We start from the raw sequence: 15929 nt of genomic DNA, 5'->3' as shown, positions 1-15929 counted from the left end.
TGTAAATAATAATAATAATAATAATAATAATAATAATAGAGAAATTAGGATTTTTAGGTGTCTTCTATTAGGATTTTTGTTATCTCTTTCATAGTGTTCTATTTTTTCACTTTTTAATATATTATTAGTTAGATTTTCTTGTGAATATTTAAAAATTTAAATATAAAAATCGAGAAATTTCACTATGGTCCATGAACTTCATTCTCATTATTTAACTACAACTCCAACAAAAGTCCCTAATTACATAAATACCCACAACATTAAGGAAAGGTTAAATCCATAGAGTTCCCAAAATTCCCCAAAATTATAAAATAGGCCAAAATTAATTCACCAATTTCTCTTCATCTTTGCACAGTGCACCATAGCCATGTTCCATTAACATTTTAGTTTCTATTTGACATCAAACTGAATACCATATCATTCATAATTTCAAACTTAAATTAATTAAAATTAATTAACTTCTTAAATATTTTAATATTTTTGTTTCATTTAAGTAATATGTTTCCTTTTGAAGTTTTTTTTTAATTTTATTAATTTTTCTATATTTAAATTAAAAATAACAATAGACCTATAACATTCAAAGTATAATTAATAAATCAAATATGAATGTTCACTTACTAACAAATTTTCTCTGCATAAAGACAAAGTAAAAAAAAAAAAGAAACATCTAAACAAGTTGAGAGTATATCTATAAAATACGTAAACGTTGGCTTTGGTGTTCATGTGTTATTTTAGTTTGTGAGTTATTTGAGTTAAATTAATTTTTTTATATAATAAATATCAATTTAAATTAGTCATTTAAATGATTAAAATTGGTCATAAAAAAATAAAAATTATTTTAATTCATTGAAGTTTAAAAATAGATACAATTAAAGAAGAAAATTATCTAGTCGTTTGTAACACATAGATATGGAGAAGTCAAATAAGCATCAATTTATATATTTTTTTTCTCAAGAGTATTTATTCTTCTGTACGGTGGAGTAATCTTTTTACTATATATATACTTAAAGAAGAAGTAGTTGATAACGAAATATTTTTCATATTCAATTCGAATTTCGAATATCTAATATTTACTCTTATAAAATATTCTTAAAACTAAAATATTAAATGAATTTTAATCCATATTTTAGTTTTATTGTTGAATACAGTAATTATTTTTTTATTATATTAAAAAAATTTTATGTTTTAAGTTGTTCAAACTGTGATATTGATGATTTGATGAACTAAAAGAGATAAAAAAAGAAAAATAAGTTATTTTTATTGTTGAAGAGAATAAAAAATTCTCTTAAAAATATTTATTACATTTTATATACTACGTACTCTGTATGTATTCCCACAAAAAATATAACAAATAAGCCTATATCAATTATTGATAAAAAAATATAAGTAACACTCTCCCGCAAATTAGAATTGTATAAATATAACAATTCTATCTTAAAAATATTAGTTGGTCTTTAAAACGATGTCACAGTTTTTAATGTGATTGGTTCTTTTATAAAAGATAAAATTATTAGTAATGTGAATGGCTAACTGGTTGTCCCTTTGGAGTTTCTAAGTCTGAACTGAGTTGTTGCAATGAGGATTATTTTGCTTTCCTCTGAACCTTTAAGAATGGATGTGTTAGTTAGGAAACTTGTCCCTTTTAGCAAAAAAGCAACTAAATACAATTAAGAGAGAGGCTAAATATAAGTTTAGAAAAGGTGAAGTGGTGTGTTAGATATATAGAAAGCATCGGAAACTAAGAGAATTTTCTTTTTTTAGAACCTGATGCTATATATGATGGTGATCCAAAAGCTATTCAGAATGCTGAATATGCCCATAATGTTTTGGTGATTGGTCGAGAAAGGAAAATGATTAAAGAAAAAATGGGAAGAATATTATATAGTAAAAAATTTATGGAAATTAGGGTGGGCGGACAAAGGTTATGGCAAGGTAAGTCTTAACAAGTACACAGTCACGGAGAAAGACGAAGATGGACAATGTATGACAAAATATATGTGTGACAAAATATATTGATTTTTTGACATCTGAATTGATTCCTATTAATGTTTTTAAAGTGTAAATTCGCAGTTAAAAAGTTAATTATTAGGAATTATATGCTGAAAATTAGGATACTATAACTGTAGAAGGAATACCGAATTTGGAGCTTACGGGCTTATAAAAGGATCAATGCAGCATTTTCTATTCAATTTGTTCTTTATTTTTGTCTTCGAAACAAAAAAAATTATTCTCAATGTTGAAAAGAATAAAAAATCTCTCTTAAAAATATCTATTAAGTTATTACATTTTATATGTTATATATTTTTTATGTACTCTTATTAAAAAAATAATAAATAACTCTATATCTACTATTAATAAAAAAAATCTAAATAACATATATATTATTTACTTAAAAACAAATAGCCGATTAAAAAATATTTTTCATACGGAATTTAAATTTTCAAATCTGAATTTTTAATATTTATCTATATAAAATATTCTCAAAAACTACAAAATTAAACTAATATCAATCTATATTTTTGGTTTCTCAAAAATATTTTCTCTCAAATGTAATGATTAATCTCTTTATTATATTTTATTTACTTATGAATAAACAACCGATCACAGAATATTTTTTTACAATAAAATTAGGTATTTAAATTTTTTAAACTAATAATTAATCAAGTTGAAACCCCCTTTTTCTATAAAGAGTCAATAAAATATTTGTACAATGTATACAATGGAGGTTTATAGAGTATTAGAGATATCATCATTAGTGTTACCTTTTTTCATGAGTTGAAACTTTTGGAATGAGTGATATCATAATACGGTATTAGAACACTAGATTCAAAAAAGTTAAGAGTTCGATTTTTGGTGAACTCCAAAATATTCATTTTGTAACTCAGTAGCCCATTGTACATCACCAAAATGATCATTTCGTAACTAATAAAATACATATAGGATATCAATTTTGGTATATAGAAATTTTTTATATATAGAACATAAATTTTTTTAAAAAATCACATGTTTAAAATATTAATTCACCAAACTAATAAATTATATTCATGGTAAAAATTTATGCGTTATAAAATTTTTTATGCTATTTATACTATTTTTTTTATAATATATCAATAAATTTGTATTTTTATAAAAATTTATATATTGTATATAAAAATATCTATTTTATGTGAATAAATTTTTGTATTTTTTTATAAAATTTTTATGTTGAAAAAGTAAAAAAAAAAAAAACATATACCCATATCTTTTTTTTATTAAATTTGTATAACTTGATTTGACTTAATTACAAAAAAATTGATCATATACCGTATTTTTTTTTTACCGAATTCTAATTCCCAATATCTAAGTATTTACACCTATAAAATATCCTAAATCAAGAAATTCCACTTGTATTATGAATGAAGCAATGAAAGAATTTTAGGGTACTTGTCCACAAAGCCATAAGCATAAGAACACAACAACATCAGTGCCTTCCGGTCCTTCCCACCCACCTATAAAATAAAATTAAAAAAACAATAAAGAAAAGGGAAAGGAGAAAGTTTCATTGATCTCTAAGTACGAAAATCTCCCTCATAACTCACTCTCTCTTGTTCGTTTCAAAACCCTTTTTGTTTGTTGCTTTCTCTCTCTAGATTTGCTTCATCATTAGCCTAATTCATCACTTTGCTTAACGGATCGATCTAACATTCGCAACTTCAATTAGATCCCTCTCACTTCAATCGGATCAAACTCCTTTTTTCTGTTTCGACTTAAGGCCTTGTTTGGCACACAGCGGAAGCTTAAAGGAAATGAAAATCCCTTGCTGTTCGGTTTGCCAAACGCGGTACAACGAGGAGGAGCGAGTTCCGCTGCTGCTCCAATGTGGACACGGATTCTGCAAAGAGTGCCTTTCTAGAATGTTCTCTGCATCGCCCGACGCAACGCTCACATGTCCACGATGCCGCCACGTGTCAACCGTCGGGAACTCCGTACAGGCTCTGCGAAAGAATTACGCTGTTTTGGCACTCATCCACTCCGCCGCCGCCGGAGCTCGAGGTGCTGCTGGAGGCTCGAATTTCGACTGCGACTACACCGACGACGATGACGAGGATGAGGACGGTGGCGGAAGCGGGGACGATGAGGACGATTATGACGGTGATGACGAGGAGAAGCGGCGGCGGCGGTGCAGCAGAGCGTCGCAGACGTCGAGCTCCGGCGGGTGCGAGCCGGTGATCGAGGTCGGAGCGCACCCGGACTTGAAGCTGGTGCGGCGGATTGGGGAGGGGAGGAGAGCTGGTGTTGAGATGTGGACGGCGGTGATCGGAGGAAGCGGAGGACGGTGCCGGCACCAGGTGGCGGTTAAGAAGGTGGCGGTGATGGAGGGGATGGATTTGGAGTGGATTCAGGGGAATCTCGAGAATTTGCGGAGAGCTTCGATGTGGTGCAGGAACGTGTGCACTTTCCATGGAGCAATGAAGCATGAAGAGAGCTTGTGCCTTGTGATGGATAGGTGCTATGGATCGGTTCAGTCTGAGATGCAGAGAAATGAGGGCAGGCTCACTTTGGAACAAGTCCTAAGGTTTTGGATTTTTTATGTTTTATTCTTTTGGCATAACTTTGTTCTCTTGTTTTTGTTGTTCTATATTCAGATTTAGTAACTATTTTTTTTGCTTTTCACGGTTTCTATGATAAAACTAGTTGCTAGGAATTTGTTTTGACTTGGTAATGACTAGGTGATAAGTTGGGGGTAGTAATGATTGTGTTTCAGTAGTTAGGTTAATTTCCTCAGCACATTTGTTTGATGTGTTTGAATTGTGTTGTATGTATCCATGATTGGTTGCCGAGTATATTGTGGTGGGCGGTGGGCGGTGGGCGCCGCAGTTTCCTACAACGCGGCAATGCCATTATGTTGCGGTTTCTCTCAGGAATGGATTTTCTGACACTTGTAGGTTGACTGTGTGGCGATGCCATTGGTGCTAATGCCATGACTGTTAATCCGTGATATTGATTAATAATTTAAAACCATGATGATTATTATGGTAATCTCACTGGTATAATTAATATGTATGTTGCACTGCATTCTTGTTAAATTTTTGAGATAATGCAATCTGTCAGTTGGTTACTTATGTTTGTTTGGAGGCAAATTGTATCTTGGCCATAGGTGACGCCAAAGCCGGCTAAATCAGAATGACTTAATTTATGTATTCTATCGCTGTATTTCTGTTTTGTATATTCATCTAGGTTATCCAGAAAGCATACCATAAATAGATATATACTTGATTATATTTTTGTGAAATACTCTAGAAAATAACTCATTAGAACAATTTTATCTTTGATTTCGCTTTTTCTTATTGTGAGACTAATAGTCATTTTGACTTTATGAGTTAACCCGTGTGGCACTTGAGTTTCTGTGATAGCTAACACTGAGATTGCCAAATGCAGATATGGAGCAGACATTGCAAGAGGGGTTGTTGAGCTTCATGCTGCTGGTGTCGTTTGCATGAATTTAAAACCTTCCAATCTTCTTCTTGATTCAAATGGTCACGCTGTAGTTTCTGATTATGGACTTGCTACAATTTTAAAGAAGCCTTCCTGTTGGAAGGCGCGGCCGGAGTGTGACTCCTCAAAGATCCACTCTTGTATGGAATGTATAATGCTCAGTCCACATTATACAGCACCCGAGGCTTGGGAACCTGGGAAGAAGTCACTAAATATTTTCTGGGATGATGCAATAGGTATATCTCCCGAGTCAGATGCATGGAGTTTTGGTTGTACATTGGTTGAGATGTGCACGGGTGCCATTCCGTACGTGGAGCAATTCATTCTTTACATAAACTTCATTATCTTCTTTTGTATTCTCTTTTCTAGAATTTCATAGTTTAAATATATGCTTGTGCAGTTGGGCTGGCTTAAGTGCAGAAGAAATTTATCGTTCAGTTGTTAAAGCCAAGAGACTTCCTCCACAGTATGCCAGTGTAGTTGGTGGTGGAATTCCAAGGGAATTGTGGAAGATGATTGGAGAGTGCTTGCAATTCAAGCCATCTAAAAGGCCTACATTTAATGCAATGTTAGCAATATTTCTCCGCCATTTGCAGGAAATACCGCGCAGCCCTCCTGCAAGCCCTGATAAGTAAGTCTTTTAAGTTATTATCAAGGTGGCTTTTTATATTCTTAATAAGCAAATATGACTATATGAGCTTCACCAGGAATGAGCTCAGCTGAATGGACTTCTTGTCATTTTGTTTTGTAAACTGGTTCTCTTATGCAATGTTATATGTTTCTCTGGATACAGTGACTTTGTCAAACGCTCTGTGTCTAATGTTACTGAACCAACCCCAGCCCCTGAATTAGATGTCCCTCAAGAAATGCCAAACCCAAACCATCTTCACCGCTTTGTGTCTGAAGGGGATGCCGCAGGAGTTAGGTTAGTTGGCATAACAAATCATCCTGCTTGAGCTTTCTTTTGTTTAAATTTGATCATTTCATTTATTTTCTTTTACAGAGATCTTCTTGCGAAGGCTGCATCAGAAAATGGCAGCGATTACATATCTTCTCTACTGGAATCTCAAAATGTTGATGGGCAAACAGCTCTTCACTTAGCTTGTAGGCGTGGAAGTGCAGAGCTTGTCGAGGCCATTTTGGAGTATAAAGAGGCTAATGTTGATGTCTTGGACAAAGATGGAGATCCTCCTCTTGTTTTTGCTTTAGCAGCTGGCTCTCCAGATTGTGTTCGTTGCCTCATCAAAAGAAATGCTAATGTGACATCAAGACTGAGGGATGGCTTGGGCCCATCTGTCGCTCATGTTTGTGCTTATCATGGACAACCAGATTGTATGCGAGTATGTCTTACTTGGATCATACTCAGGTCTCATATGTTTCTGATGTATTTTAGTAGAGCTATATTTGTCACTAATCACTCATTTGTATGTAAAAATAACAGGAACTACTATTAGCTGGAGCTGATCCTAATGCAGTGGATGATGAAGGAGAATCTGTATTGCATAGGGCAGTTGCTAAGAAGTATACAGACTGTGCCATTGTAATATTAGAAAATGGAGGCTGTAGATCAATGGCCATTATGAACTCAAAGAACCTGACGTGAGTATATACTTATCTTAAAATTTATTTTTTACCTTTGAATTTGTGTTCCAACTGCCAATTGGTCCAAGCAGTATGGATGTACACAATCATTGATCTTAAACTATTGGGAAATATCTTGTGATAAAGGAAGAATATCAATAAGAGGGGAGAAGAATATTACAAGGTGGGCTGGGGGGATAAAGGATCCTCCATTCAAAAGCAAAAAGGAAGCAAAAGATCAATATAGTGTTTGTTGTTTTCAATCCTTCCATGGGCTTGCACCTCCATGCAGCTCAAAGGGGTGGGATATTTTATGGCATATTTTCATTATTATCGCCCGTGTAATTGATAACATGAATGGCAACAGGATAGACTGTAGAGAAATATTTCTGTAAGTTCATCATATGTTTGAAGCTGATCATCAACAAAATACATAAGAGTTTATTCTTTTCATCTCATCATCAATGTGATTTCCTTTTACATTTGATGAAAAATTTTCAGGTCATACTAAAGATTGTATGGTAACTTCTACATAACTGGCACATTATACTATCATAAACTTGTATATTCCTTCTATATAATGTACTAGCGGGATGAAAATGTGTTTTGAATGCAAATTGTAATTTGTTGTTCATAATTCTATTAATTATCTTTATTCCAAGAAATTATAGATCCCCCCAAAAGCGTTAAGGCTTGATTGCTGTATGTACTGTATTATATGAGGCTATGAGCAAACTGGCACGCCCACTTTCCTGAACATTGTGTCCTCTGCATTAATCAAGTTTAATTGTCGTCCCATGTTTCCAGGACTGTATTCTTTCTGGTTGTATAGTTTTATTGAGAGTTTTGCCTCTTACCTTTGTTGAGTAGAAAGTAAAATAAGGAAAACATTATATGATCTTCTATTGGTCTGTTATTTGATCACAAGGGTTTTATTGTCTTTGTCTCCAGAAACACATTTCCAGCTTGACATGTTCTTGTATTTCATTATCAAACATAAGCCTCTCTGAACAAAAATTAAGCTTGTCCAAAAATACATGGTAAAGTGAACGGATATCACTAATTTTCAGAGGAATCATATTTGCTGTTACATGTTCCATCATAAAATAAAATTTACAATTACTCGTACTGAAAATAACGTGATTATTACTTAATTTAAAGATCCTTCTGTATCTAGAGAGTAGATCAATACAGTTCTTTCTCATTTGCACCCTGGTAATGTGTTTTGCTTTGGATAAAGTAATTGAAAATATGTTATCATTTATATTTGATTTACTTTTCCTTTTATGGTAGACTCTAGTTAATTGATTATAGATATATTCATCAGAACATGCCAATAAATATTGTCATTGTTTTTATGGAGCTTGGACTTCTATCCAACTTTTGTTTGTCTTTGCACTGCGGTCCTTGTTATATTAACATTATCCTATTGTTCATGGGAAAGCAAATAGCAAAAGATGACCTTTTCTTGATCCCTATTTGAATATTAAAGATCAGTTTTTATCATATTCAGTAAGGATTTCAGTTTCTCAATATTTACAAACCGGTATGATGAAATCAAAAGAATTGCTAAGAAATCATTTATGATTTATGTTAATAAAGTAAAACGAAGCAGATTTGGAACTACTGCTCCTCAGTGTTAATCTCACAAAATCTGGGAATCACATCTTTAGGTCTATCATATTTCATGTAATTTTACATTTTAAAAGCTATAATGGTCAATGCTCATAGTTAAGTATAACGTAATTTGTCATTTGCTATGAGATTGTACCCTCACTTAAGTGAGCCATGGTTGGAGTGTGAAGTCTCATTGCTCAATGCTTAAGGATATGAGAAATAAATAGTCTACATGAAAGAGTTTTATCTTCTCCTCCTTTGAGCTAGCTTTTTTGGTAGAGTTAGGCCCAGAGTCTTAAGAATAAGAATTGCATTGTTATTGAATGGATATATTATTTTCTCTAATTTACAGATATGATGACTCGGTTTTACTTTGGTGTTGCAGACCGCTACACTTGTGCGTGGCAACATGGAATGTTGCTGTTGTGAAGCGATGGGTGGAAGTTGCAACTTCAGATGAGATTGCTGAAGCAATTGACATACCGAGCCCAATTGGAACTGCCTTGTGCATGGCAGCAGCTTCTAAGAAAGATCATGAAAGCGGTATTCAAAAGTTCATTGCGATGATGATTTTGTCATTTGGCTATGTTTTGATACAGTGCATGTTGTTTTCTAGTTAAATCTGTTTCTTGGCTGCAAAAGCGGTTTAATTTTCCTTGTAATAGATTTATTTAGTTGATGCCAATGAAAACCAAGGGATAAGAGGTTAAACTACATCTATGTTTAAGCTTAGACAGAAAGGAAGTGAAAACCAGAGGGAGGGTAATAGATCCTCCAGAGCAGATAAAATTAAGAGCAGCAAATGTATCTCTAAGTAAATTAAAAAGAATGTAGCAAAGGTTCCCAATCTCAAATGGCAATATGAAAAAAACCATTGGCCAATCATCGAAGGGTGGCCGTTTATATAATCATCTTCCTGAAAGATGCAATTATTCTGCTTCTCCCAAGTACTCCTAAAAATCGCAAAACCTGCATAAAGCTACAATTTTGTGAGCCTTACTTGTTTGTCTTGCTATTTCATATTTCAAAATTTTCAACATGCAATAAGTACAATTCTCTTCAAATTACATAATTCTTCTGTTCTATTTATCCCTCAACATCTTCAAATTTGAGTGTTACTGCTTAAACTCATTATGGTGTTTGCTCATGCCAAATATAGAAGGGAGAGAATTGGTGCGGATACTGCTTGCGGCAGGAGCGGATCCGTCTGCTCAAGATTCACAGAATGGGAGGACAGCTTTGCATACAGCTGCTATGACAAATGATGTGGACTTGGTCAAGGTATTTGAAGCACTTCTTGACTAAAATAATTAAGTATCCCTTTATCTGTTGGGGCTGCAGTATGCACATTTGGTCATGTTCTACGTTAGCATTTAATTAATATTAATTCCCCCCCCCCCCCCCTTCTCTTTCTGGGTGGAGTAGGTCATTCTTGCTGCTGGAGTTGATGTGAACATTTGCAATATACACAACAGTATACCTCTTCACTTGGCATTAGCTAGGGGTGCAAAGGCATCTGTTGGACTGCTTCTAGCTGCTGGGGCAGATTACAATTTGCAGGTTCTTATTTAAGTTTCCATTCCTGCAGTTTCATCAACACAAATTAAATATAATCATTATTATGATGACATAGTAATACTGATCTCTGGTGGTTTTATAATTTGCTAAATGAAGATCACATGCAATTGCTAAACGAACATCTTTATTTCATTTTTTGCTTTCACTTCTGCTTTCTGATTTACTATGTAGTTATACAATAATGATCTATTTATCTATATTATATATTTATACAACTTCAAGGGGAGCCTTGGAGCAACGGTTGAGTTGTCTCTGTGTGACCTCAACCTCAAGGTCACGGGTTGCCGTGGAAACAGCTACTGATGTAATTATTAGGTTAGGTTGCGTACATTACACCCTTTGAGTACGGCCCTTTCCCGGACCCTGTGTTAATGCCGGATGCTTGTACACTGGGCTGCCCTTTTTTTATATAGTTATATGACTTACTAATTGCTGAGTTCAGTTTCTGCTTCAACCCTCTTCATGATTGAATGTTATTTGTTGTCAAGAAACAATTTGAGGATGATGATTTCCATTCTTTGGGATGGTGGCTTCACCCTTATGGCCTTGCCATTTAAGGTTCTAATTCAATATTATTTCAGGATGATGATGGTGACAATGCTTTCCATATAGCAGCAGAGACAGCCAAAATGATACGTGAAAATCTTGACTGGCTCATTGTTATGCTAAGGAATTCCGATGCTGATATTGAAGTCAGAAACCACAGGTACGTCTAGGCATTGCATTTTCAGTTAGTTCTACCTTTTTTTGTTACGTAGTATGTACACATCTTAATATCTATTTTTGCATTTGTAACTCTGTTTAACTGTTGATTGTTGCTATTCCATAATAACATTAAGCACATTCAACTGGAATGCTCTACTGTGACTGAGAGGGTTATGTTTTGTGACAGTGGCAAGACACTACGTGACATCTTGGAGGCCCTTCCCCGAGAATGGATATCTGAAGATCTGATGGAGGCACTCATGAATAGAGGAGTTCATCTTTCTCCTACAATGTGAGCATAAGACATCATTTCCAGCTAATTTTCTTTTCATTGGTATTTAACTATTTATTTTCTACCATGTGACTTCTATGCACTAAAATTTGTTTGTCATTGGCTGTATTTAGATTTGAAGTGGGAGACTGGGTGAAATTTAAAAGAACTGTCACAGCTCCTACCTATGGGTGGCAAGGTGCTAGACCAAAGAGTGTTGGATTTGTGCAAAGTATTCAAGATCGTGATAATCTCATTGTTTCATTTTGCTCTGGAGAAGTTCATGTTTTGGCAAATGAAATTGTAAAACTCATTCCATTAGACCGAGGGCAACATGTACAGTTGAAAGAAGATGTGAAAGAGCCCAGGTATGATTTTGTACGAGTGCTACACGGTAAAAATTTTTGTATAAATTTATGATTTCATTGTTATGTCTATATTTTGGGTGTTTTGTTGGATCTGCATTAAATACCTACATATTTTGCAGTGCTCCGTTGTCTGTTGGAGAATATCTTCTCTGCTTATACATTTCTTTTCTAGTATGCCTTTGTCAAAAGCATCGGGCATAGCTCCTCCAAATTCAGGAATCAATGATTCTCTTTTTTCTAAGGAAAAATGTGAAGAGATGGGAAATATATTAAACGAATAGAAAATTACCATCAGTTATAGAACTTGTTTCCCAAGCACAAAATGAGGTCATATAGACATGACTGTTCTAAATAAGCTGAAAGGGTAGCATAATGATACTACCAAATGGAATCATTCATGCTAGCAAATTGGACTTCCCCAGGGTTGTTTGTTTCTCCCAAAATCTTCCTATGCCAAGTTTGTTGATTTCTCATTACATAGAAGATTTACTACAATTTGCATTTTCAAGCTGTCAAAGCTACTGTCTAATAATTAAAAAGAGAGATAATTGCTCCGAGCATCTAAAATATGATACTGATATCTTGGTATCAGTTAGTGATTGGGGCTTAGACTTGGAAAAGGAAGTTTCTGTCGACCCAAGATGAGCTAGTCAGCCAGGAGCTGTCGTAATCTTCCTGAAAGTGTTGATTAGTAAAGTCTGCCTAATAGGAGGCAAAATAATATCCTGGAAGAAAGATATTAAAATAGGTTGGCAGAGGACATTTTTAAGGCCTTCTTTGTACTAGTATTATTCACTTTTGTATACTCTGTATGATAGTCTGTTCTTGGACTTCTCCCCGGCACCTAAACAAAACCAAAAAGAACCCTAGGAGAAAGGAAAAAGAGCAAAAACGACAACCAATGCTTGACCATAAATTATGTTAACTAGTGTCTTGTGCATGGTATACTTGCAATCTTGATGATTTTGCATTTGTCTTTGACATTGATGGCTATTTGTCTGCTAGGTTTGGTTGGCGTGGGCAGTCACGTGACAGCATTGGAACAGTGTTATGTGTTGATGATGATGGAATTCTCCGTGTTGGGTTCCCTGGAGCATCAAGGGGATGGAAAGCTGACCCTGCAGAGATGGAACGGGTTGAGGAATTCAAGGTTGGAGACTGGGTTCGGATTCGTCCTACTCTTACATCAGCTAAACATGGATTAGGATCCGTTACACCTGGAAGCATTGGCATTGTATATTGTATCAGACCAGACAGTAGTCTATTAATAGAACTCAGCTATCTTCCAAATCCATGGCATTGTGAACCAGAGGAGGTGGAGCATGTTGCTCCTTTTAGGGTGAGCAGAGTGTGAATTAATTTTTTCCGAAGACAGTATTCTCCTTATCTAATCACTAGATTTATATATTAATAAGCTTTTTTATCTTACAGATTGGTGATCGCGTCTGTGTGAAGCGTTCTGTTGCAGAACCTAGATATGCTTGGGGTGGTGAGACACATCATAGTGTTGGAAGGATAAGCGAGATTGAGAATGATGGTCTCCTAATAATTGAAATACCAAACCGACCCATACCATGGCAAGCTGATCCATCTGATATGGAGAAGGTGGAAGATTTCAAGGTGCAAATTCGATATTTATCATTTGGCTGCCATTTATAATTGTTGCCTTCATATTTTTGCTGTGAGATGCCTTATTGTCTTGCTCTTCTTAACTTGCTAATTTGTCCATGGGCAGGTTGGAGATTGGGTCAGAGTGAAAGCTTCAGTTCCTGCTCCAAAGTATGGATGGGAGGATACTAACAGGAACAGTATTGGGGTAATCCATAGCTTGGAGGAAGATGGTGATATGGGTGTCGCCTTTTGCTTCAGAAGCAAGCCTTTTTCTTGTTCAGTAACTGATGTGGAGAAAGTTCCTCCTTTTGAGGTGGGACAAGAAATTCACGTGATGCCATCTGTTTCTCAGCCACGACTTGGATGGTCAAATGAATCACCAGCTACTGTTGGGAAAATAGCAAGAATTGACATGGATGGTGCTCTTAATGTAAGTGTACTACATTGTTTTCTTTTCTAATTTTTGCATGAGATTAATACCGTCCTAATTTTACTTACAGAGCTATATAAAAATTGCCTTGTTGATAGCTTTCATCTGGGTAGCTTTTATATAGACTCAGTTCACTTAAGGGTGAAAACATTTCTGTTCAGTTATTGTATTTCATCTTGAGACAAAATAAGTGATTTAATGATTCTTTTTTCTTTTGTAGTTGAAAGTCACTGGTAGGCAAAGCTTGTGGAAAGTTTCTCCTGGAGATGCAGAACGACTTCCTGGATTTGAAGTTGGGGATTGGGTACGCTCTAAACCAAGCTTGGGGAATAGACCAAGTTATGACTGGAATACTGTCGGAAGGGAAAGTTTAGCTGTTGTGCATAGTGTACAGGATTCTGGATACTTGGAGTTGGCTTGTTGTTTCCGTAAAGGGAAGTGGATCGCTCATTACACAGATGTTGAAAAGGTTCCCAGCTTCAAAATTGGGCAATATGTTAGATTTCGAAATGGTCTGGTTGAACCAAGGTGGGGTTGGAGAGGAGCTCAGCCTGAATCTCAGGGTGTTATAACCAGCATTCACGCTGATGGCGAAGTTAGGGTTGTTTTCTTTGGCTTGTCAGCATTATGGAGAGGAGATCCTTCAGATCTACAGATTGAACCAATGTTCGAAGTTGGAGAATGGGTGAGGTTGAAGGATAATGCAAATAGTTGGAAATCGATTGCACCGGGTAGTATTGGTGTTGTACATGGAATAGGGTATGAACAAGACGACTCAGACAGAAGCACTTATGTTGGCTTTTGTGGGGAGCAAGAAAAGTGGGTAGGACCAACCTCCCATCTCGAAAGAGTTGACAAACTCTTTGTTGGACAGAAAGTTAGAGTTAAGCAATGTATAAAGCAACCAAGATTTGGTTGGTCAGGGCACACCCATGCTAGTATTGGAACCATACAAGCAATCGATGCTGATGGAAAGCTCCGAATATACACTCCAGCCGGATCGAAGACATGGATGCTGGACCCATCAGAAGTGGAGGTGGTGGAAGAGAGGGAGCTTCGTATCGGAGACTGGGTAAAAGTTAAAGCGTCAGTTTCAACCCCAATCCACCAGTGGGGAGAGGTGAGTCACTCGAGCATTGGAGTGGTGCACCGGATGGAAGATGGAGATCTGTGGGTGGCATTCTGCTTTATGGAGAGACTCTGGCTTTGCAAGGCATGGGAAATGGAAAGGGTTAGACCATTCAAAGTGGGGGACAAGGTAAAAATTAGAGATGGACTCGTGGCACCGCGCTGGGGATGGGGAATGGAAACGCATGCAAGCAAGGGACAGGTGGTAGGAGTAGACGCAAACGGCAAACTGAGAATAAAGTTCCGGTGGAGGGAAGGTAGGCCTTGGATTGGGGACCCTGCTGATGTTGCCCTTGATGGAAACTGATATGGTTGCTACTTTAGGAAAATGGAAGCTTGTATTTAACATGATTTTCACATTCAGCTCCTTAGGCTATGCTTTTTCAGGGCCTGAGCTTATGCAGAAAGCTTTATTCTTGCTGCTATTTCAGATGGTGGTTCTCATCATGGGACCTTTTTCTCTAAATATTGGAATGCAGTTGGATAGGATTTGTGCAGGGAAAGTTGGTTGCCTTTTGACCTATATATGGAGAGCAAATTTCGGCATATGGCCCCATTTATATTCATTACTCACATATAAGTCTGTAGTCCCAGATTTTGAGGTGTATATTTATAAATATATATATGTTTATTTGATATTGTTGTACAAATCATACTCACAACTTAATGCATTTTTTGACTCACCTCTATGCAGTTGCATATTCTCGAATATAATTGCTTGTTACAGAGTCTCTTGGTTATTAATCACCATTTTCTAATTTTTAAAGCGTTCCCACCTGAAGCCCTATATACAGCCACATCAGTATTTGTGAGATGATGTCTCATAAAAATAAATAAGAAATTAATGTTGGAGGAACTTTCATTTTTAACGACAAGGGAGTAATTTTGGTTCCAATTATCTCATGTAATTTTATTATAAAATAATAGGAAATTATATATCTTACAAAATTATTAAATAACAAACATTCAGAGGCAGCAATCTTATAAATGAAAAATGATTAAATATAACTTTAATCCTGCTGTGCACAGAGAAAGAAAACACAGTATCAACAACGTGTGGTATAAGAACCTTAACAGTTAGAGCAACTCCAATGAGAAGTAAATATCATTCATGTGGGAAAGCCTTTTCTGTGTTGGAGTGGAAGGGGAGGGATAAAAAACAAGG

General features: G+C 35.6%; 1 protein-coding gene across 1 annotated transcript; it reads left to right on the top strand.

Annotated features, from left to right (window-relative positions):
- Positions 1 to 3313: 3313 nt before the first annotated feature.
- LOC112716966 (E3 ubiquitin-protein ligase KEG) lies at positions 3314 to 15495 on the top strand. The gene is made up of 16 exons (XM_025769043.3): positions 3314 to 4555; positions 5419 to 5781; positions 5876 to 6106; positions 6269 to 6400; positions 6479 to 6815; positions 6917 to 7074; positions 9059 to 9216; positions 9833 to 9954; positions 10099 to 10233; positions 10833 to 10957; positions 11144 to 11248; positions 11362 to 11595; positions 12601 to 12934; positions 13027 to 13215; positions 13331 to 13636; positions 13857 to 15495. Exons 1-16 carry the CDS (start codon positions 3786 to 3788, stop codon positions 15069 to 15071), a joined length of 4914 nt encoding a protein of 1637 aa, XP_025624828.1. The 5' UTR covers positions 3314 to 3785; the 3' UTR covers positions 15072 to 15495.
- Positions 15496 to 15929: the final 434 nt, after the last annotated feature.

The sequence above is a fragment of the Arachis hypogaea genome, chromosome 10 (genome assembly GCF_003086295.3).
Source record: "Arachis hypogaea cultivar Tifrunner chromosome 10, arahy.Tifrunner.gnm2.J5K5, whole genome shotgun sequence".
NCBI classification, from domain to species: domain Eukaryota; kingdom Viridiplantae; phylum Streptophyta; class Magnoliopsida; order Fabales; family Fabaceae; genus Arachis; species Arachis hypogaea.
Note: the sequence above shows the minus strand (reverse complement) of the source record. Positions and strands in the feature narration are given on the sequence as shown.

Excerpts from the sequence above, each read along its gene's own strand:
- LOC112716966 (XM_025769043.3), top strand. The coding sequence starts at position 3,786 with ATGAAAATCCCTTGCTGTTCGGTTTGCCAAACGCGGTACAACGAGGAG. Across the intron at positions 6,107-6,268 it reads CCTCCTGCAAGCCCTGATAA|TGACTTTGTCAAACGCTCTG; the intron begins GTAAGTCTTTTA and ends CTCTGGATACAG. Across the intron at positions 13,216-13,330 it reads AGAAGGTGGAAGATTTCAAG|GTTGGAGATTGGGTCAGAGT; the intron begins GTGCAAATTCGA and ends GTCCATGGGCAG.